At 43.0% G+C, this 21,775-nt stretch overlaps 1 protein-coding gene across 1 annotated transcript in view; it reads left to right on the top strand.

The window, feature by feature from the left end:
• The window catches only part of LOC124616480 (retinal homeobox protein Rx2-like), a 162,569-nt gene that overhangs the window by 82,966 nt on the left and 57,828 nt on the right, over window positions 1–21,775 (top strand). The window contains exons 3-4 of the mRNA XM_047144790.1: window positions 13,734–13,765; window positions 15,366–15,593. Of these exons, the coding sequence (XP_047000746.1) occupies window positions 13,734–13,765; window positions 15,366–15,593 (260 nt within the window). The remainder of the gene's footprint in view (window positions 1–13,733; window positions 13,766–15,365; window positions 15,594–21,775) is intronic.

The raw sequence follows: 21,775 nt of genomic DNA, 5'->3' as shown, positions 1-21,775 counted from the left end.
TAGTGTTAAAATCAGCGAACACATTATGATTTTATTCCTACTCACGCAACTACACTAAATTTTTTGTATTACTACCAGTTTTTACGTAGAATTTTTTCAGTGGAGTGAGAGGAGTCGTCCGTGAGAAATAATTTTAAACTGGACTTAAAACTTGCTTCACTGCATGTCACACATTTTATGTTTTTGGCCAAATTATCAAAAGTTTTTATTACTATATATTGAACTCTTCTCAGCCACTGACAACGTTAAGATTGGATAATAAAGGACATTTTACGTTTTAGTGTTGTAGGTATGTACATCACTGCTCTTCTCAAATTGTGGTGGATTATTTATGAGAAATTTCACTAGCGAAAATATATACTGTAAAGGCGCAGTTGAAATGCCTAGGCCGTTACCGAGGTACCCTACATGACGTCCGTGGGTGAACACCACGTATTATTCTTACTGCTTGCTTTTGTGCAATCAGTACCTTCTCCCTCAGTACCTACTCCCGAAGTGATGAGCTACCCTAGAAAATTATTCCGTACGACATTATTGAGTGGAAATATGCAACAAATATCAGGAGGTTTATATTTTTGGTTTCGAGATTGGCAATTATATGAAGATTAAAAATGGCTGAACTTAATTGTTTGAGAAACTCAGCTCCAGTTCATGTTTTCACCTTTATGTACTCCTAGAAACTTGAAGCATTCTGCCATACTTCCTGACTCCTGCTCATGTGTTACGTCAATTGCTAGTACCACTGTTTTTGTTTTACAGAGCTGAATGTAGTGTTTTTTTCTCAGTATTTAGGGAGAGTCCATTTTGAGAGAACCACTTAACAGTTTTTTGGAAATAACCATTTACTTCCGTTGCTTTCGTTCTAATGGGATTTATTATTGCACTAGTATCGTTCTGCAGAAAGTCATTCACATTTATAAGAAATAGGTGTGGACCCAAACTTGAACGCTGTGGGGACTCTCTTTATAATTTCAACTCAGTCGCAAAAATTTTCTACCTTTCCTACATGGTATGAATTACTCAGAACAACTTTTTGCATTTTGTTTGTCCAGTATGATTCAAACCAGCTGTGTGTGCCGGCTGCAGTGGCCGAGCGGTTCTAGGTGCTACAGTCTGGAACCGCGCGACCACTACGGTCGCAGGTTCGAATCCTGCCTCGGGCATGGATGTGTGTGATGTCCTTAGGTTAGTTAGGTTTAAGTAGTTCTAAGTTCTAGGGGACTGATGACCACAGCAGTTAAGTCCCATAGTGCTCAGAGCCATTTTGAACCAGCTGTGTGTAAAGCCACCGATTCCAAAAAATTCTGTGTTTTTCTAAGAGTATCATGACCTACACAATCGAAGGCCTTTGATAGGTCACAAATAATACCACCTGGCGATATATCATTATTTAAGCTTGTACTATTTGATGAGTGAATGTATAAATAGCATTCTCAGTCGAGCAACCTTTCCGGAATACCATCTGTGGCATGGCAAGTAAATTGTTTCCACTCCAGTGTGCGACTGTTCTTGAGTATATTATTTTTGGAATATTTCGGAAAAAGATTTTAGTATGGAAACTGGACAATAATTGTTTGTCTGTCTTGTCAGCAGTTCAGGCGTGTACATAAACGGGTGTCGAATGATCACTGTGTCAGAGGACATAGACATGGGGTTTGTCCATCCTTCACTTCTAGCAAGACCATATAGCAAGTCAGTTCATCAGTGTCTGAAAACGATTCTCACAGATGCTACTCAGTGACAGGGTGTTGTGTCTTACTAATACAGTCGTGATCTCCGAATTGTTCCTCTGCTGTACGGTTGTGATGATGATGATGACGACGACGACGACGACGACGACGACGATCTCAACAGCACGGCTATCAGCGCCCGTACAAATTCAAATGGTTCAAATGGCTCTTAGCACTATGGGACTCAACATCTGAGGTCATCAGTCCCCTAGAAGCTACTTAAACCTAACTAACCTAAGGACATCACACACATCCATGCCCGAGGCAGGATTCAAACCTGCGACCGTAGCAGTCATGCGGTTCCGGACTGAAGTGCCTAGAACCGCACGGCCACCGCGGCCGGCACCATACAAATTCCCAACCTTTTCTCAGTCCAAACTCGCCACAATAATGAATTATGATAAAATGATAACAAAAACACCCAGTCATCTCGAGGCATTTGCTGCTGATTCTGTACTGTACGGGAAGGTATCGAAGATGATGACTTAGCCAGAATATCTACTTTGTGTGATGACTGGCAGCTAACTCTTAATGTAGAAACATGTAAGTTAATGAGGATTGGAAGCACAACATTATTAGTGTCCTCCTTGACACAGTCACGTTGTTTAAATATCTGGGCCTATCGTTGCAAAGCGATATGAAATGGAACAAGCATGTGAGGATTAGGAAAGCGGAGTGATCGACTTCGGTTTACTGGAAAAATTTTCGAGAAGTGTGGTTAATCTGCATATAGGAAGCGAGTGCGAATTATTGAGTTCTGCTCGAGTGTTTGAGATCCGCACAGGTCAGACTAAAGGAAAACGTAGTAGAAATTCAGAGGCGGGCTGCTAGATTTGTTACCGGCAGATACGAACAACGGGCAAGTGTTACGGAGATGCTTCGGGAACTCAAATGGGAGTCCCTGGAGGGACGCCAACGATCTTTTCGAGAGAAACTATCGGGAAAGCTTAGAGAACCGGCATTTGAAGCTGACTGCAGAACGATCCTGCTGAAACCAACGCGTAAAGACCACGAAGATAAGATACGGGAAATTAATACAGACAGCCGTTTTTCCCAAGCTCTATTCGCGAATGGAACAGGAAGGGAATTGACTATTCGTGGTACAGAGTACCCTCCGTCAAGCGCCGTACGGTGGCTTGAGGAGTGCCGGCCGCGGTGGCCGTGCGGTTCTGGCGCTGCAGTCCGGAACCGCGGGACTGCTACGGTCGCAGGTTCGAATCCTGCCTCGGGCATGGGTGTGTGTGATGTCCTTAGGTTGGTTAGGTTTAAGTAGTTCTAAGTTCTAGGGGACTTATGACCTCAGATGTTAAGTCCCATAGTGCTCAGAGCCATTTTTGGCTTGAGGAGTATTTATTTAGATGCAGATGTGGAAATGACGTCTGAATTTCTTGTAACGTACCCTTACGAAACTGTAATTTTAGTCATCAGTGCTTTCTGAATCAAACCGTTATAAAACGCGTCTCTCTTATTTGTATTTTCGTTGTCTTTTCTATTAATCGTAGCAGATAAGGTTCCAAGATTGATGAGCAATAATCAAGAATCCTTCGAATACACCAGTCAGTCCCTTCAAAAAAGTACGGTCCAAACAGTCGTTGTGATGTCATCGCTGCCCTTACCATTTCTAACTCGACTGTGTAATGAGGATTCTCTTTGGCCCAAACGACTATATTTATAGCACGTGAGCTGCGATAAATCGCAGATTCATCAGAAAGCATAGCCTGGGCTCAGTTTAATGCATTTGGAAATAGAGTTAACAAAGCACGGCGTGCTAAAACGCGCTCGTTCCATTTACGGACGTCGGTCTAAAAGGTCTGATCTTAAGGTCTTCCTTCAAGTGACTTCGGTTTGTTGTTCTGAATTCCGAAACACGTTTCATAGGACGTTGTCCAGTGGAAGTAGAGACTACTTCCAATCTGCGCCCTGTCTTTAACACTGCCAAAAGCAAAATCACTTCTTCCCCAACCCAGAAGTGTTGCCTTTCGTGGAGGAGCCTTATTAAATCTACCGTGCAATTCTCTCAAATGTCTCATGGTCTGCCCTGTGTGTTGTTCGTGCACTCACTCACTTGTCACAAAGTGTTCCTCAATAGCTTAATTATGACCACTCACATCTGCCGTGGCTACAAATTAAAACTCGACTGTGACTCCGAAAACATGTGAACATGAATTTTAATAGTCGATAAGAAGCAATATAGTTTCCAAGCTGCATAATAGGTTTTACTACACAAGTGTTACCGGGGTATGGTGACTTCTAGCCCATCCTGTATAACGACTCCACAGTAATCATTGGAAATATTTGACTTTCAGTCTGTATTTTAAGATTCACAGTGTGTTTCTCCTCGGGGCAATGCCTAACAACTTGCAGGTAAACTGCTTAACGACAATTATGTTTCATAAAATTTTATATTTCTTGAAGTTGTTCATTCGTACCTGATTTGCGGAAAGAGAATTTCGGGTTCAAAAGGTAAGTTATATTTCATAATGTAACACTGCAATGGAACTACTTAGTAGTAGGAGATACCGTACAGGGTTAACTGGATAAGGATATGGGGAAAAGAGGCCGCAAGATATTAAGTACAACTGAAAACGTGAATCAAGATAGATGACTGGATGGGTATGTGAACCCCATTGTTTGCTGGCACAGCATTTGTCTTAAGCACTGAGCTACTTCGTTGGATTCAGTTTTGACACCATTTATTGAAATCGCTGAATTCTGCTGTGGCTAGTATGTGGACTCCATGAAACAGAGATTATCTTGAGCTGTGTCACATCTGAATGAAATCAGGAACTGTTGAAAACTTGGAGGTATGTGCGACCTCATACGCTGGAGCTGGAAAAAATTACCTTTCACAGAAGTTCTCCAACAGCCCCCATGCGGTTTTCTCAGTTGGCTGCACAGCCTCATTACACATGTAACATAGCCAGGTAGGTCGTCTGCAGTCGGTCGCACACAATAGCATCTGCATATCGCTTCCAATTCGCTTGTTACTTGAGAGTATGGATTTCTATGCGTGTGGTGCTTTATAATGGCTGTCAGAAAGACTATGACCCAACGAGAGTTATGCAAAATCAGCGGGTGTGGTGTGGAAGGCAGTATGAGCTGATCTCTTAGCACGCAACACCGCGAGGTTTCGCCAGCAGCGCATGCCGGTTTCCGAGCGTAAACACGAATGGAGTCACGAGAGCAAGAGACAGGGAGTCCAAAGTGCAGAATGAGTCGGGCGCTCACAAAGGACAGATGGTCACCGTTCCAGTGACAAAGTAGCGGACAAGTACTCCACTACAACGTGATACTTTGTCGCACACAATCGGCTGATCAGCCCGCTATTGAATTACCGGTGTAGGGAGGGGGGTGCGCTGTGTGCTGCACCCACCCATTCTGGTTTAATGACGGATAAACGCCACGGGAGCTACGCTGCTGCGAATTCGGTGCCTCTCTGGTCCAGCGTATGGCCACCAGGCGTGGTCACCCTCTAACCGTTACCCTCAACAACCCCCCCCCCACCCCACCCCCTCGCGTCAACCATTCCCAGAACTGCCGGCCACTGCGCATGTCCACGTAATGCGACCGTAATGGGCTAATATGGCGGTAATTATACAGCGACGTCTACGTGGGAGGTCGTGGCCCGAGGACGCAATGAGAGAACTAATCTGGTTGAGCAGAGGAGGATTGCTGGGTGCGTGAGGGGTGTGCGGGGGGTGGGGAGGGGGAGGGGAGGAAGGGAGGGTAGAGAACTGTGCCATTGTGGGTGAGCGTGCGTCCTGCCCGCCCTTCTGTTTCTCAAAAAGGACCGCTGAGCAGAAGTTAAGCTGCCTCCTGTTCTCTGCTATTGACCTGCTTTCTTGTCGTGTATTAAAACGTGGCTGCCGTTCAGTCGAAAGTGTGTGTGTGTGTGTGTGTGTGTGTGTGTGTGTGTGTGTGGGGAGGGGGAACGAGCTCCCTTTTGTCCTTCACAATGATGCAGGTCGCGCTGCACAGAAAGCCTAGAGCTTTCGCGATGAGCGCATTGCTGCTTCATTAAGTGGAAATTTGAATGCCGACTTAACGCAGGTAAAAAGCCTTCCCTCGATTGTTGCTGTTGCAATATCTTCTATTGGCCACGTTGCTGGCTGGAGGAACGGGCGGAGGGTGAATAATTAACAGACCCTTTTCCGCATTGCTCCGGTATTAAAATCTGTGAGACGCCAACGATATGCTTGTTCTCAATGGATAGTGTTTTCCCAGATAACTGACAAAAGTATGACTTATCGTGGACATGAAAAATACATCTGTCTTTCATTCGTTGGAATTAAACATGAAGCGTGATACTGGGAAAATAATAAAGATTTATATGGTCAGTACGAGAATGCAGTTTTGGTAAATCTGTCCATAATTTGAGAATCAATAAAGACTTCCTTAAGTATATGGTCGCTTTCAGTTTAACGCCCTTTAAAATATTGATTCTACGCCAGAAACAATACCAGTCAGTTGTACAAGATAATTTTGCACAAAAAGATAACTTCAGTCTCACTGAGGAACATAATGTGTACTATATTGTGTAAAGCGCAGCACAAAAACAAATTTAATACTCAGGAAAAGTATCATAAGTGGATACTACCAGCAATTTGGATCGAAAAGAAAGAAGTTTCTGTTAAGAGGACGACGTAGAGGGTACGACGGCCTGCTCATACGGGTAAGGACTGGATGTGGAAACACGGGCCACCTAGTAACTTTCATGTAGTGTGACTTACGAAAACAAGCGGCTTCAAAACTGTTCCCTCCAAATACGGAGATAGAATCTGTGGACGAAGTCATCCATCGGAAAGAATGCGGTTCTGGCTGCGAAGAATTTGCGTATAGTCATTTGCCTGCCCATTTTGACAATAAATTGAACTAAATATTTACTTGTATATCTTCCTGATGACATTATATACAGCAGAAACTGCACATGACTCGGTAACTTCGATTGTTTATAGCTGCATTTTTTCATCGCTACTTCAAATTTCATATTTGAACATGAAATTTGGCTATTATATTGACGTCGACCAAGTTTTCGTCAACAAAGAGCATCGTTGGACAGCAAGTGACTGTAGCTACAGACACAATAATAAGTAAGAAAGGATCAAAATAAAATACAAAGCTTATATATTTGTTTGAATTGTTGTCTGCTTAGTTTTCTCTTTCAGGGCGATAGCGAAATTTTGCTCCGTGGTAGTTCTGTAAGGTTCCAAGTTAGCCCGAAAGATATATTTCAAAAGAATTTCACCATTCAAAATGTTAAATTAAAGCTAACTCATTGTAATGAGAGACGCTTAAGAGAAAATTATCACTTTGAAGCAATTCAGATAACTGCTCTCGTTACTTGTTGCTGTCAAAAGGTGCTTTAGTAACTTAACCCAGCTTTCTTTTACAAGAATGAGCTTGCTGTTCTGGAGCCGTAGGGTGTCTGAATTACCAATGAAAATTGCAGCGCTGTCTTGGAATCCACAAATAATGCATCTGTCCTTTCGGGATGCTAAATATAGAACTGAATAACAGAGAAGATGGCTGTCTAGGAATGCTGCAATCGGCTTGCCACTTCTTAACTGGGTAAACATACTTCAGAGTTCCTGCTACAGGGTATTAACTTGTAATCTCCCCAGCCAAATGCGATAGGTCTAGCTTCTCTCTTTCCTGTTGGTAGCTATAATACCATCTGTTTATAAGCACGTATTCAATTAACTGATTTTTGTTGTATGTTAATATTTCCATACTGGAGGAATATGCTAAACTGCACTGTTTACGTGTCTTGTACAAGACGTGATTGCATTTTTTAAAAGAATGCAGTTAATCTTTAGGGAGACAATAAATTAAATACATTTTATTCTCGCATTAATGTAAGTGGTTTCAGCGATGAACGCATCCTTTTGTAAAATGGTGTTCTTACAGCTATGAACGGTCGCAGGTTCGAATCCTGCCTCGGGCATGGGTGTGTGTGATGTCCTTAGGTTAGTTAGATTTAAGTAGTTCTGAGTTCTAGGGGACTGAAGACCTCAGAAGTTAAGTCCCATAGTGCTTAGACCCATTTGAACCTTTTTGTTTCGTTCTTTGTTGACTCGTGTTGCCGGTATTGTCCTATTTGTCATAGTCTGACGTTATCTGCCAGATACTGCTGTAGTTCGTCGGACAATATTTTATCTGTTAATATGGTCTTGTGTTGTAATCGTCATCAGCCCTCATTATTTGGAAAACATTATTTTGAAGAAGACTCCAGCTTTAGTTTCTGACACATTTCCAGACGATGTGATTCCATATGCTACATATCTGCAGCTTCAGAGCTCTGAACATCGTCGTCTGCCTTGTAGATACGACGAATAACTTTTAATTAGCATTATAAAAAGTCATTAAGAATTTCTTAAATATTTCTCCCATCTCTCATCACTTCTGTATTTCACATTTCATCCAATTTCCAGCTACAAAACTTAAATACCGTTCTACGTTTAGTTCTAGCATCATTATTTTTTCTTTTTGCATAGTGTTAGAGCATAAATCGTTTCTCCGTCTCTCCAATGCTCGGAATTGTAATAATGGGAACTACACATGCTGAAGACGTTAGGCTATCTATTTCTCATCTCGGCAACTCGGGAAAAGGGATCGAAGACCATTAGTTCTGCTACCGTTTTGGTATCGTGAGCTATTTCGCGTCCTTGAAGTTATAGAATAAACGTTTCAATTTTTTTAAATGTATGTCTACGAATTAGCCTGAATTAAATATCGATAAACGGTAATAAAATTAGTTACTCTGTTGAAGGTGGTGGTCTGTCATAACCAACTACCTCTACATCATTACTGCGCAAAAAACACTCAAGTGTTTGACAGAGGTTCCCCAGAACGACTTTCAGAGCATCTGTCGACTGTTCCGCTTTCGAATAGCACGTGAGAAAAATGTACCCTTAACTCTTTCTGTGTCAACTCATATGCTCTTAATGTATTACGATAGTCATTTCTCCTTATGTAGGTGGGAGTGAAAAAATAGTTTTACATGTTCGGGACCAAAAGGCATCGTCGCAATGGAAAACGACTTTGTTTCAATATTGCCAACGCAGCTCGCTTGTCATATCCGTTACACTCTTTTCCGTATTTTACGGTAACACACAACGAGCTGCCTTTCTTTGAACTTTTCTGATGTCGTCTGTCAATCACATCTGTTAAGGATCCAATATCACGCAATAGTACTCGTGAAGAGAACGGACGAATTAGTGTAGGCAGTCTCTTTAGTAGCTTTACTAAATCTTCTAAGGTTTTTACCAATAAATCGTTCAATACTGAAGTTCCTGCACTACATCGTTCTTATCAACACAGGCGCTGCAATGTCATATTTATCTGCCGATACGGAGCAGCGAATTTTCAGTTAAATTAGTCCTCCCCATATATGGGAATTACACAATGTGGAAGTATGAGTACAGGTTGTGACACTGGAACGACGACGTGTGGAAGTTTTTAAATGAACACAGTGCGATTTGACTGTATTGTTGTTTAATTAATTACGACCCAAGTGTCGGCACTTTCAGGTGACTCCAAGCTCAATATTATCTATAAATTAAGAAAAATATTCGCTCCCCACAAAACATCAGATGCAAAATCATAATCTTGTAAAAAGATCAGTAAATAAAAGATAATAACTTCGCACGAAATGTCAGATGATTTCCCACGAAATTCCAGATGTAAAATCAGTATCTATTACTTACTGTTCTTTTTACAAGATTATGATTTTACATCTGATATTTCGTGGAAAGCGAATATTTTTCTTAATTTATGGCCAATTTTGAGTTTGATGTCCTACAACATATGTTAATGACATAAACTCCATCACTTGCAAATGGCATAAAAGTCGAAACCAGGGTCGTAACTAAATAAATAACGATACAGTGATATGGTGATGTGTTCATTTAATAATCATTGTATGAGTTGTTCAGCAACATCAAAAAACTGTGGAAGTTTGTGTCCGGCTGTGAGTCGTGCACGAATAGCCAAAGCTAATAAGATGTCCGCTAACGTAAAGTGGGGAAATCGAGGTTCAGGTCCTGATACAGGGCAAATTTTCATTATCGTCAGTCCCTTATAAATTTGATGCATTTCATGTAATAAATGTTTCACCTTCCCCACATTATTTTCTTTTTCGTGATTCTAATGTAAGTTTTTCGTAATTGTGGTCCCTAAGTATAGCACCGTTTCCAGCAAGTAGATACGTTGTTTAAATTACTTATCGACAGCTTTTGATCATATGGCGACTTCAGTAGAAAGGAAACGACGGCATCACCCGCAAGAAAATCTAAGAGGGCTGCTCAAATTGTTCGCTACAGATTAAGATTCAAATCGTTCAAATGGCTCTAAGCACTATGGGACTTAACATCTGAGGTCATCAGTCCCCTAGAACTTAGAACTACTAAAACCTAACAAACCTAAGGACATGACACACATCCATGCCCGAGGCAGGATTCGAACCTGTGGCCGTAGCAGCAGCGCGGTTCCGGACCGAAGCCTCTAGAACTGCTCGGCCACAGCGACCGGCTGCTATAGATTAAGAGTAGCGGGGGGAGTAAAACACTTCCTTGGCCACTCCTGTTATCACATAGCTTTCACTGGATGACTTCGCTTCAGATACTATAAACTTCACACGTCTGACAAGGAATCAAGAGCCCTGTTGCACAACTGAGTCCAGCGATCTCGAAACTTCGAAAGTTTTTGAATGAAGCTACATCTACATCTACATTGATACTCCGCAAGCCACCCAACGGTGTGTGGCGGAGGGCACTTTACGTGCCACTGTCATTACCTCCCTTTCCTGTTCCAGTCGCGTATGGTTCGCGGGAAGAACGACTGTCTGAAAGCTTCCGTGCGCGCTCTAATCTCTCTAATTTTACATTCGTGATCTCCTCGGGAGGTATAAGTAGGGGGAAGCAATATATTCGATACCTCATCCAGAAACGCACCCTCTCGAAACCTGGCGAGCAAGCTACACCGCGATGCAGAGCGCCTCTCTTGCAGAGTCTGCCACTTGAGTTTATTAAACATCTCCGTAACGCTATCACAGTTACCAAATAACCCGGTGACGAAACGCGCCGCTCTTCTTTGGATCTTCTCTATCTCCTCCGTCAACCCGACCTGGTACGGATCCCACACTGATGAGCAATACTCAAGTATAGGTCGAACGAGTGTTTTGTAAGCCACCTCCTTTGTTGATGGACTACATTTTCTAAGCACTCTCCCAATGAATCTCAACCTGGTACCCGCCTTACCAACAATTAATTTTATATGATCATTCCACTTCAAATCGTTCCGCACGCATACGCCCAGATATTTTACAGACGTAACTGCTACCAGTGTTTGTTCCGCTATCATATAATCATACAATAAAGGATCCTTCTTTCTATGTATTCGCAATACATATGATCTAATTACAGAACACAGAGTACGTCGTGATAACCTCATGCACTTACTGTTTTAAAGTGTACAGTGAGTAGTTACCGTAAACACACAGCAGAGATGAATTTTGCCACGCTGTCAGCCTAATGGAAGCCTTTCGATTTCATCTCACCTCAGCGGCTTGCTTGTCACGTTCGTAGTATATTTACTCAGGTGTTTTCCGTTTTGGCACCAGAACCTCTCCACGGCAGAAAAAAACCCAGTGGTCACTGTGAATCGAGTTCGCTAAGTCCAGTATAAGTTACTGACAACTACATTCACTAGGTCCTATACAGCGCGGTCCTAAATTGTATATCAGAAATGCAACTAGAGGTAGAGGGGACCGAAATAAGCAGATGTCGTATAAGAATATGTGTGCGGTAATGCTGCCTTGATCCGGTAGACAGCGCTGGTGAGTGCGACGTATAAAAGCGCTTCGCTAGCTGGATTCATAATTTCCCGCACGGATCTCGAGCAGCATGCATCGTTTCACCAATGCAGAACTGGACGACATGCGTTTCATGTATGCGGCTGCACAAGGAAATGGATTATCTGCGCAAAGGATATATAGGGAGCGAATCAGTCAGATCGCCGAACATTCCAGCGTCTTCATCGGGAGTTACGCACGAGTGGATTGTTTTTATGTTTCCAGGCGTGGAACTCGTTGGGTCTTGCCCACTCATCTCGTATAGGGTGCCTAACGGATGCTGCGTTCTCGGAATGCTATACAACAATTCAAGCAAATAACATTAGTAGTTTTGTTCCTGTAAAGCAGATTGACAATACTTAACTTTAATGTACAAAGGTGTCGCAAGCGATGGGCGACGTGCAACATAAATCCGAATCCTTACTATACACAATGCTCAATCAAGCAATGGATATGGGCCGCGCGGGGTAGCCGCGCGGTCTCAGGCAGCTTGCACGGTCCGCGCAGCTCCTCCCGTCGGAGGTGGGAGTCCTTCCTCGGGCATGGGTGCGTATGTTGTCCTTAGCGTAAGTTAGTTTCAGTTAGCTTAAGTAGTGCGTAAGCTTAGGGACCGATGACCGAAGCAGTTTGGTCCCATAAGACCTTACCACAAATTTTAATTTCAGAAATGGATATGGCTCACTAAAGTCCGGCCGAGGCTGTCAGGAGCGGCGCTTGCATTCACTTCTTGCAGGTGTCGCTCCTTTCATGATGCGGTCCTAATCAGCGCACCACTGGCCGACGTCGTTTCGCCACCTTCTCTGGTCTTGAGTTCCTCATCTTCGTTCCGGCTCTTGTGATTACGCCAGAATAGAACTGGCATTGGAAGATATCACAGAATTCATTCAATGGAAGAAAGTATATTAAAGACAGTAGAGGATAATCCTCGGAGAAGCTCTAGAGCTGTAGAACGTGCCCTAGGTGTGAGCCATTAAAATTTGAGGACTTCACATGAAGAGGAAATGCATACTAGCAATTTACAGAGTGTCCAAGCAATGATCCCTGACGTTTATCTTCCACGTCTCAGCTTTGCTCTTTGGTATCTACAGCAGACTGCAGCCAATAAAACATTCCCTGCAGATGTTTTATTTACTGATTAAGCTACTTGTACGCTGTTGGGTATGTAGGTCATCTGCAGTTCTCACCTGCCGGATCATGGTAATTCACATAGCACAATACACACGTCTACCAAAAAAGGTTTTCCATTAATTTGTGGGAAGGCATTGTGCACAGTAACTGAGTAGAACGGTACATCCTACCTAGCCGTTTAACTGGCCACACATACATAATCTTCCTACAGGAGGCCTTATCCGAATTTCTGGGCGATGTTCCCCTAGCTGTCCACAGACGAATGTGGTTCCAGCACGATGGAGTCCCAGTCCACTTCAGTCGAAACGTCAGGAATCGTCTGGACCCTGTCTACTACTAGTAGTGGATAGCACCTCTTGTAAACTATTAATAAATTTCTGATGTCACTTCTCTTTACATACCTTTCCAGTTCCCTGTGATTCATACTGCTGTACACGCTAGCTCTGTAATTTCACTAGCTCACACACATTCCTATACGAAATCTATTACACTACTGGTCATTAAAATTGCTACACCACGAAGGTGACGTGCTACAGACGCAAAATTTAACCGACAGGAAGAATGTTGCTGTGATATGGAAATGACTAGCTTATCAGAGCATTCAAACAAGGTTGGCGCCGGTGGCGACACCTACAACGTGCTGACATGAGGAAAGTTTCCAACCGATTTCTCATACACAAACAGCAGTTGACCGGCGTTGCCTGGTGAAACGTTGTTGTGATGCCTCGTGTAAGGAGGAGAAATGTGTACCATCACGTTTCCGACTTTGATAAAGATGGGATTGTAGCCTATCGCGATTGCGGTTTATCGTATCGCGACACTGCTGCTCGTGTTGGTCGAGATCCAAAGACTGTTAGCAGAATATGGAATCGATGGGTTCAGGAGGATAATACGGAACGCCGTGCTGGATCCCAACGGCCTCGTATCACTAGCAATCGAGGTGACAGGCATCTTATCCGCATGGCTGTAACGGATCGTGCAGCCACGTCTCGATCCCTGAGTCAACAGTTGGCGACGTTTGCAAGACAACAACCATCTGCACGAACAGTTCGACGATGTTTGCAGCAGCATGGACTATCAGCTCGGAGACCATGGCTGCGGTTATCCTTGACGCTGCATCACAGACACGAGCGCCTGCGATGGTGTACTCAACGACGAACCTGGCTGCACGAATGGCAAAACGTCAGTTTTTCGGATGAATCTAGGTTCTGTTTACAGCATCATGATAGTTGCATCCGTGTTTGGCGACATCGCGGTGAACGCACATTGGAAGCGTGTATTGGTCATCGCCATACTGGCGTATCACCCGGCGGGATGGTATGGGGTACCATTGGTTACATGTCACGGTCACCTCTTGTTCGCATTGACGGCACTTTGAACAGTGGGCGTCACACTTCAGATGTGTTACGACCCGTGGTTCTACCCTTCATTCGATTCCTGCGAAACCGTACATTTCAGCATTATAATGCACGACCGCATGTTGCAGGTCCTGTACGGGCCTTTCTGGGTACAGAAATTGTTCGACTGCTGCCCTGGCCAGCACGTTCTCCAGATCTCTCACCAATTGAAAACGCCTGGTCAATGGTGGCCGAGCAACTGGCTCGTCACAATACACCAGTCACTACTCTTGATGAACTGTGCTATCGTGTTGAAGGTGCGTGGGCAGCTGTACCTGTACACCCCATCCAAGCTCTGTTTGAGTCAATGTCCAGGCATATCAAGGCCGTTATTAAGGCGAGAGGTGGTTGTTCTGGGTACTGATTTCTAACGATCTATGCATTTCTTCTTGGTGCAGCACTTTTAATGGCCAGTAGTGTATTTAGATCCCCTATACCTGTCTTTGGTATTTTGAGGTATAGTTCAGAACCACCCCGTATATGGTCTCTTGTGGAGGCCAGAGGCCGTTCCCTGGTCTCAGGGATGAAAGCACACTCTTGCCCTCTGGAGATCGGGATATGAAGTCTGATTACTACTGTATGTCACGTTGAGCGCTCCCGCTTTGTTCATTTATTATTTATTTATTTATTTATTGTTCCGTGGGACCACATTTAGGAGAAGTCTCCATGGTCATGGAACGAGTCAATACATGAAATTATAACACGATTGTAGAAACAGATAAAATGAAATATAAGAAACATATTCAGGCGACAAGTCGTTAGTTTAAATAAAGAAAATCAAAAATGTACACTGGAATTTGCTTAATTTTGTATCTCTTCCAGGAGCTCCTCGACAGAATAGAAGGAGTGAACCATGAGGAAACTCTTGAGTTTAGACTTAAAAGTGTTTGGGCTACTGCTAAGATTTTTGAGTTCTTGTGGTAGCTTATTGAAAATGGATGCAGCAGAATACTGCACTCCTTTCTGCACAAGAGTCAAGGAAGTGCATTCCACATGCAGATTTGATTTCTGCCGAGTATTAACTGAGTGAAAGCTGCTAACTCTTGGGAATAAGCTAATATTGCTAACAACAAACGACATTAAAGAAAATACATACTGTGAGGGCAATGTCAAAATTCCCAGACTATTGAATAGGGGTCGACAAGAGGTTTTCGAACTTACACCATACATAGCTGGAACAGCCCGTTTTTGAGCCAAAAATACCCTTTTTGAATCAGAAGAATTACCCCAAAAAATAATACCATATGACATGTTGCAGAGACGGACTGCGGCCGCGCGGAAAGCGGCTCGACGACTTCCGGAGACCTGGACGCGGCAGAGGCGGACGCCGAGGAGGCCAAGCCCCGCAAGGTGCGCCGCTCCAGGACCACCTTCACCACGTTCCAGCTGCACCAGCTGGAGCGCGCCTTCGAGAAGACGCAGTATCCGGACGTGTTCACCCGCGAGGAGCTCGCAATGCGCCTCGACCTCAGCGAGGCGCGCGTCCAGGTGAGCGCTCTACTTATTCCGTCACACACACCAGTCGGTGGGAAAATGTTCCTGCTTGATATTTCAGTGGTCTGTAATTTCATACTAGACAAAATACTTGAGATTAAAATTTCGTGAGAATATTTTGCCTTCGTTTGAATGATGTCCACCCCAAATCCTATACCATACCAATGACACTGTCTCCCCTGTTTCTCGATAGTACAAAAAGTGCTGCTCTTCTTCGAACTTTCTTTGTATTTCGTTAATCCTATCTCATAAGGATCCCAGATCGCGTAGCAGTACTCCAAAACAGGAGGGACAAGCGGAGTGTAGCCAGTCTCTTTAGTAGATCTGTTGCATTTTCTAAGTGTTCTGTCAATAAAACGTAGTCTTCGGTTTACCTTCCCATAACATTTTATATATGTTCTTTCCAATTTAAGTTGTTCGTAATTGTAATTCCTAGGTATTTCTTCATTATTTGATGCCCAGTCGCAGCCAGTGTCTGTAATTCCTTTGTGACTGAAAATGTGGCTCATCTGAGGTCATCAGTCCCCTAGAACTTAGAACTACTTAAACCTAACCAACCTAAGGGCATCACACATACATCCATGCCCGAGGCAGGATTCGAACCTGCGACCGTAGTAGCGGTCACGCGGTTCCAGACTCAAGCGCCTAGAATCGCTCGGCCACAGCGGCCGGCTCTGAAAATGTATCGGTGTTGTGCGGATAGCTGTGGGCGGGGGGGGGGGGGGGGGGGTTGGGGGGGGGATTCTAGAGGAATGTTTGCGTTACGGGTAATTCCGAACATGAAAGGATGACTGACGAAACCCTGTACCATCACCGTTCGGGCGTCTCGAGCAGCATAAAGGGCAACCGCGGGTATCGTTGTTCGTGAAATGGCCAGATCACAATCAAAATGCTGTCGACCCATGAGATTGCACAGACGCTTGGCAGTTAACACATAAGAATGGGATAGTGTCTGCTCATGAGGATGTCAGTCACAACTTCTGTCACATCGGTCTTTGCATTAGCGTGAACCCGAATTTCTGTTGCGGCTGTAGCTAACAAAGAAGCAGAATTTAAATGGTGAACAACAGCTGAAGTGACCACGCAGGTCATATTTTATGCTTTAGTAGGTCTTATTTGCTTACGTAGAGAAATATCCTTTAGGTTTACTAGAGATTTCCGTAAACCTTATATGATGGCGACACGTCTGGAGTAAACTGGAATTGCGTACACAGAAACAAGTGACATATATTATGTGACAGTACGAGACCATTTAGTTTGTCTGCAGAGGTCTTCTGTGTTCTAGTGGGGTACTGTTTGCGTTTAGAATTCAGAATTAGAAACCGAGAGAAGCTGAATGGCACAGCGAGCACATTTGGAAGACTTCACGGACATTGAAATACTTGAGGAGACATCGCAAGTAGCCCAATGTAGACGGGGTAGTGAAGTGGCACATGGCCTCATTGAAGGGTGGATTGTACATTACATACTTACGATGTTAAATTTGTTAATCTTAGGTACATTTGTCTAGTAAAGAGTTCACGATAATGTTGTAAAATTTTAATGACTGATGAAGGAAGAGTCTCTCTCCATTAACCTATTTTTGTAGATAAGTCGTTTGCATAATTTATTTTTTAGAGAATTTTTTGCAAGTTGTAAAATTTTTTACACATATTCCAGCTTTATTAATTCATAATTTCTACAGCACTAAACTGTACTTCTGCATCGTTGATGTTCAGCCCAGTTTCTGTAAGTTGTGTAAATTTCACTGCTCTATGATGGTAAGTTCCCGAAAAAAAAGGCATCTAATCATTAAAAAAATAAAATCTCAGGTATCTAGTTTTAAAGATGAACATAGATTGTTAGTATCATGAGAACGTCCCTGCACGATATCCTGGGTCACCTGCATTTTCATCATCCTCTCTGGCTCTCTTAGCATTCCTTGAGTGAATTCTTGCTTTCTTAGCTATCAAAGTCACTTCATAATCTGCTTCCTTCACAAGGACAGCACCCAATTCGGAACATGTCACCACCATATTTTCCCCAGGTTGTATGCCTAACTTTTGAAGCAGCCTTACTCTCCCCATATTTCCATCATTACATAAAGAACTGCATCATAAACACCCAAATTCAATGCGTCTTTAGCCACAAATACTGTCTTAGGAATTCCAGACCACAAGACAGTGTTAAATGATTTATGTGGCTTCTGGAAGGACGAGGAACAAGTGAATGTAGCGCGCGAACAGGGCAGCCAAGTGTGAGCACGAAATATTTTCAGAAATCAGCAAATTAGGTTTTTGAAGTTCCAGAAGTTGACAGAAGGCAAAAGGGGAACGTGGAAACATGTGCTGACCTTAAAGTAATTGAATATTTAAAGCCTTTAATGGGTAAAATGCCCTTAGAAAACATACTTCTCTAGTAAAATACACTCCAAGGAATGTTTATGAGCAAAATTTTTTTTTTAATATTTTGCCCCATACGAAGGTACAATGTTTCGTTTAAGGTTGTGGAGGGTATTTTAGGCACGAGAAAACATTCGGCGGAAATCTGGAAAAAGGGTCCACGTGTTAAAATATAGCGGCGGAATCTTTGTCCCTACTCATGTATCGGAAGATGTTGAACATTTCGTAGTTGCATATCTTGCAGCGACTTCTACGTTACATACATAGCCTTCCGAGAGTGTCCTCGACTTCTGGATATATATATATATATATATATATATATATATATATATAATCAAAACGTCTTCGGTCCCGGGTTCGATCCCCGCCACTGCTTAAATTTTGATAAATAATCAGCATTGGCGGCCGAAGACTTCCGGCATACGAAGTCAGCCTCATTCTGCCAACGGCCTTGTCAAAGAGGGCGGAGGAGCGGATAGAGGTTCAGGGCACTCTCTTGTCCTAGGGGTGGGAAATTGCCCCTAAAGGCGGAAGAATCAGCAATGATAAACGACATGAGGATGCAGAAGGCAATGGAAACCACTGCATTAAATACACGTAACGTGTATCCACAGGACATGTGGCCTGTAATTGAAGAAGTGTCATGATGATCTCTCCATTGGCAAAAGATTCCGGAATAGTCCCCCATTTGGACCTCCGGGAGGGGACTGCCAAGGGGGAGGTTACCATGAGAAAAAGATTGAATAATCAACGAAAGGATAACGTTCTACGAGTCGGGGCGTGGAATGTCAGAAGCTTGAACGTGGTAGGGAAACTAGAAAATCTGAAAAGGGAAATGCAAAGGCTCAATCTAGATATAGTAGGGGTCAGTGAAGTGAAGTGGAAGGAAGACAAGGATTTCTGGTCAGATGAGTATCGGGTAATATCATCAGCAGCAGAAAATGGTATAACAGTTGTAGGATTCGTTACAAATAGGAAGGTAGGGCAGAGGGTGTGTTACTGTGAACAGTTCAGTGACCAGGTTGTTCTAATCAGAATCGACAGCAGACCAACACCGACAACGATAGTTCAGGTATACATGCCGACGTCGCAAGCTGAAGATGAACAGATAGAGAAAGTGTATGAGGATATTGAAAGGGTAATGCAGTATGTAAAGGGCGACGAAAATCTAATACTCATGGGCGACTGGAATGCAGTTGTAGGCGAAGGAGTAGAAGAAAAGGTTACAGGAGAATATGGGCTTCGGACAAGAAATGAAAGAGGAGAAAGACTAATTGAGTTCTGTAACACGTTTCAGCTAGTAATAGCGAATACCCCGATCAAGAATCACAAGAGGAGGAGGTATACTTGGAAAAGGCCGGGAGATACGGGAAGATTTCAATTAGATTACATCATGGTCAGACAGATTCCGAAATCATATACTGGATTGTAAGGCGTACCCAGGAGCAGATATAGACTCAGATCACAATAAAGTAGTGATGAAGAGTAGGCTGAAGTTAAAGACGTTAGTCAGGAAGAATCAATACGCAAAGAAGTGGGATACGGAAGTACTAAGGAATGACGAGATATGTTTGAAGTTCTCTAACACTATAGATTCAGCAATAAGGAATAGCGCAGTAGGCAGTACTGTTGAAGAGTAATGGACATCTCTAAAAAGGGCCATCACAGAAGTTGGGAAGGAAAACATAGGTACAAAGAACATAGCTGCGAAGAAATCATGGGTAACAGAAGAAATACTTCAGTTGATTGATGAAAGGAGGAAGTACAAACATGTTCCGGGAAAATCAGGAATACAGAAATACAAATCACTGAGGAATGAAATAAATAGGAAGTGCAGGGAAGCTAAGACGAAATGGCTGCAGGACGAATGTGAAGACATCGAAAAAGATATGATTGTCGGAAGGACAGACTCAGCATACAGGAAAGTCAAAACAACCTTTGGTGACATTAAAAGCAACGGTGGTAACATCAAGAGTGCAACGGGAATTCCACAGTTAAATGCAGAGGAGAGAGCAGATAGGTGGAAAGAATACATTGAAAGCCTCTATGAGGGTGAAGATTTGTCTGATGTGATAGAAGAAGAAACAGGAGTCGATTTAGAAGAGATAGGGGATCCAGTATTAGAATCGGAATTTAAAAGAGCTTTGGAGGACTTACGGTCAAATAAGGCAGAAGGGATAGATAACATTCCATCAGAATTTCTAAAATCATTGGGGGAAGTGGCAACAAAACGACTATTCACGTTGGTGTGTAGAATATATGAGTCAGGCGATATACCATCTGACTTTCGGAAAAGCATCATCCACACAATCCCGAAGACGGGGCAAGAGCTGACAAGTGCGAGAATTATCGCACAATCAGCTTAACAGCTCATGCATCGAAGCTGCTTACAAGAATAATATACAGAAGAATGGAAAAGAAAATTGAGAATGCGCTAGGTGACGATCAGTTTGGCTTTAGGAAAAGTAAAGGGACGAGAGAGGCAATTCTGACGTTACGGCTAGTAATGGAAGCAAGGCTAATGAAAAATCAAGACACTTTCATAGGATTTGTCGATCTGGGAAAAGCGTTCGACAATATAAAATGGTGCAAGCTGTTCGAGATTCTGAAAAAAGTAGGGGAAAGCCATAGGGAGAGACGGGTCATATACAATATGTACAACAACCAAAAGGGAATAATAAGAGTGGACGATCAAGAACGGAGTGCTCGTATTAAGAAGGGTGTAAGACAAGGCTGTTGCCTTTCGCCCCTACTCTTCAATCTGTACATCGAGGAAGCAATGATGGAAATAAAAGAAAGGTTCAGGTGTGGAATTAAAATACAAGGTGAAAGAATATCAATGATACGATTCACTGATGACATTGCTATCCTGAGTCAAAGTGAAGAAGAATTAAATGATCTGCTGAACGGAATGAACAGTCTAATGAGTACACAGTACGGTTTGAGAGTAAATCGGAGAAAGACGAAGGTAATGAGAAGTAGTAGAAATGAAAACAGCGAGAAACGTATCAGGATTGATGGTCACGAAGTCAATGAAGTTAGGGAATTCTGCTACCTAGGCAGTAAAATAACCAATGACGGACGGAGCAAGGAGGACATCAAAAGCAGACTCGCTATGGCAAAAAAGGCATTTCTGGCCAAGAGAAGTCTACTAATATCAAATACCGGACTTAATTTGAGGAAGAAATTTTTGAGGATGTACGTCTGGAGTACAGTATTGTATGGTAGTGAAACATGGACTGTGGGAAAACCGGAACAGAAGAGAATCGAAGCATTTGAGATGTGGTGCTATAGACGAATGTTGAAAATTAGGTGGACTGATAAGGTAAGGAATGAGGAGGTTCTACGCAGAATCGGAGAGGAAAGGAATATGTGGAAAACACTGATAAGGAGAAGGGACAGGATGATAGGACATCTGCTAGGACATGAGGGAATGACTTCCATGGTACTAGAGGGAGCGGTATAGGGCAAAAACTGTAGAGGAAAACAGAGATTGGAATACGTCAAGCAAATAATTGAGGACATAGGTTGCAAGTGCTACTCTGAGATGAAGAGGTTAGCACAGGAAAGGAATACGTGGCGGGCCACATCAGATCAGTCAGTATACTGATGACAAAAAAAAAAAAAAAAAAAAAAAAAAAAAAAAAAAAAAAAAAAAAAAAAAAAAAAAAAAAATGCTCGACAGGCCGTCGAGCCTGTTGTTGTTGGACTGCGTAACAAATTACTGAATAAAAATTGGGACTTCTTACGGGCGCTGATGACCACGCAGTAGAGCGCCCCACAAGCCAATAATCA

The sequence above is a fragment of the Schistocerca americana genome, chromosome 5 (assembly GCF_021461395.2).
Source record: "Schistocerca americana isolate TAMUIC-IGC-003095 chromosome 5, iqSchAmer2.1, whole genome shotgun sequence".
Taxonomy (NCBI): domain Eukaryota; kingdom Metazoa; phylum Arthropoda; class Insecta; order Orthoptera; family Acrididae; genus Schistocerca; species Schistocerca americana.
The sequence above is the reverse complement of the archived record's forward strand: the minus strand, read 5'-3'. Positions and strand labels throughout refer to the sequence as shown.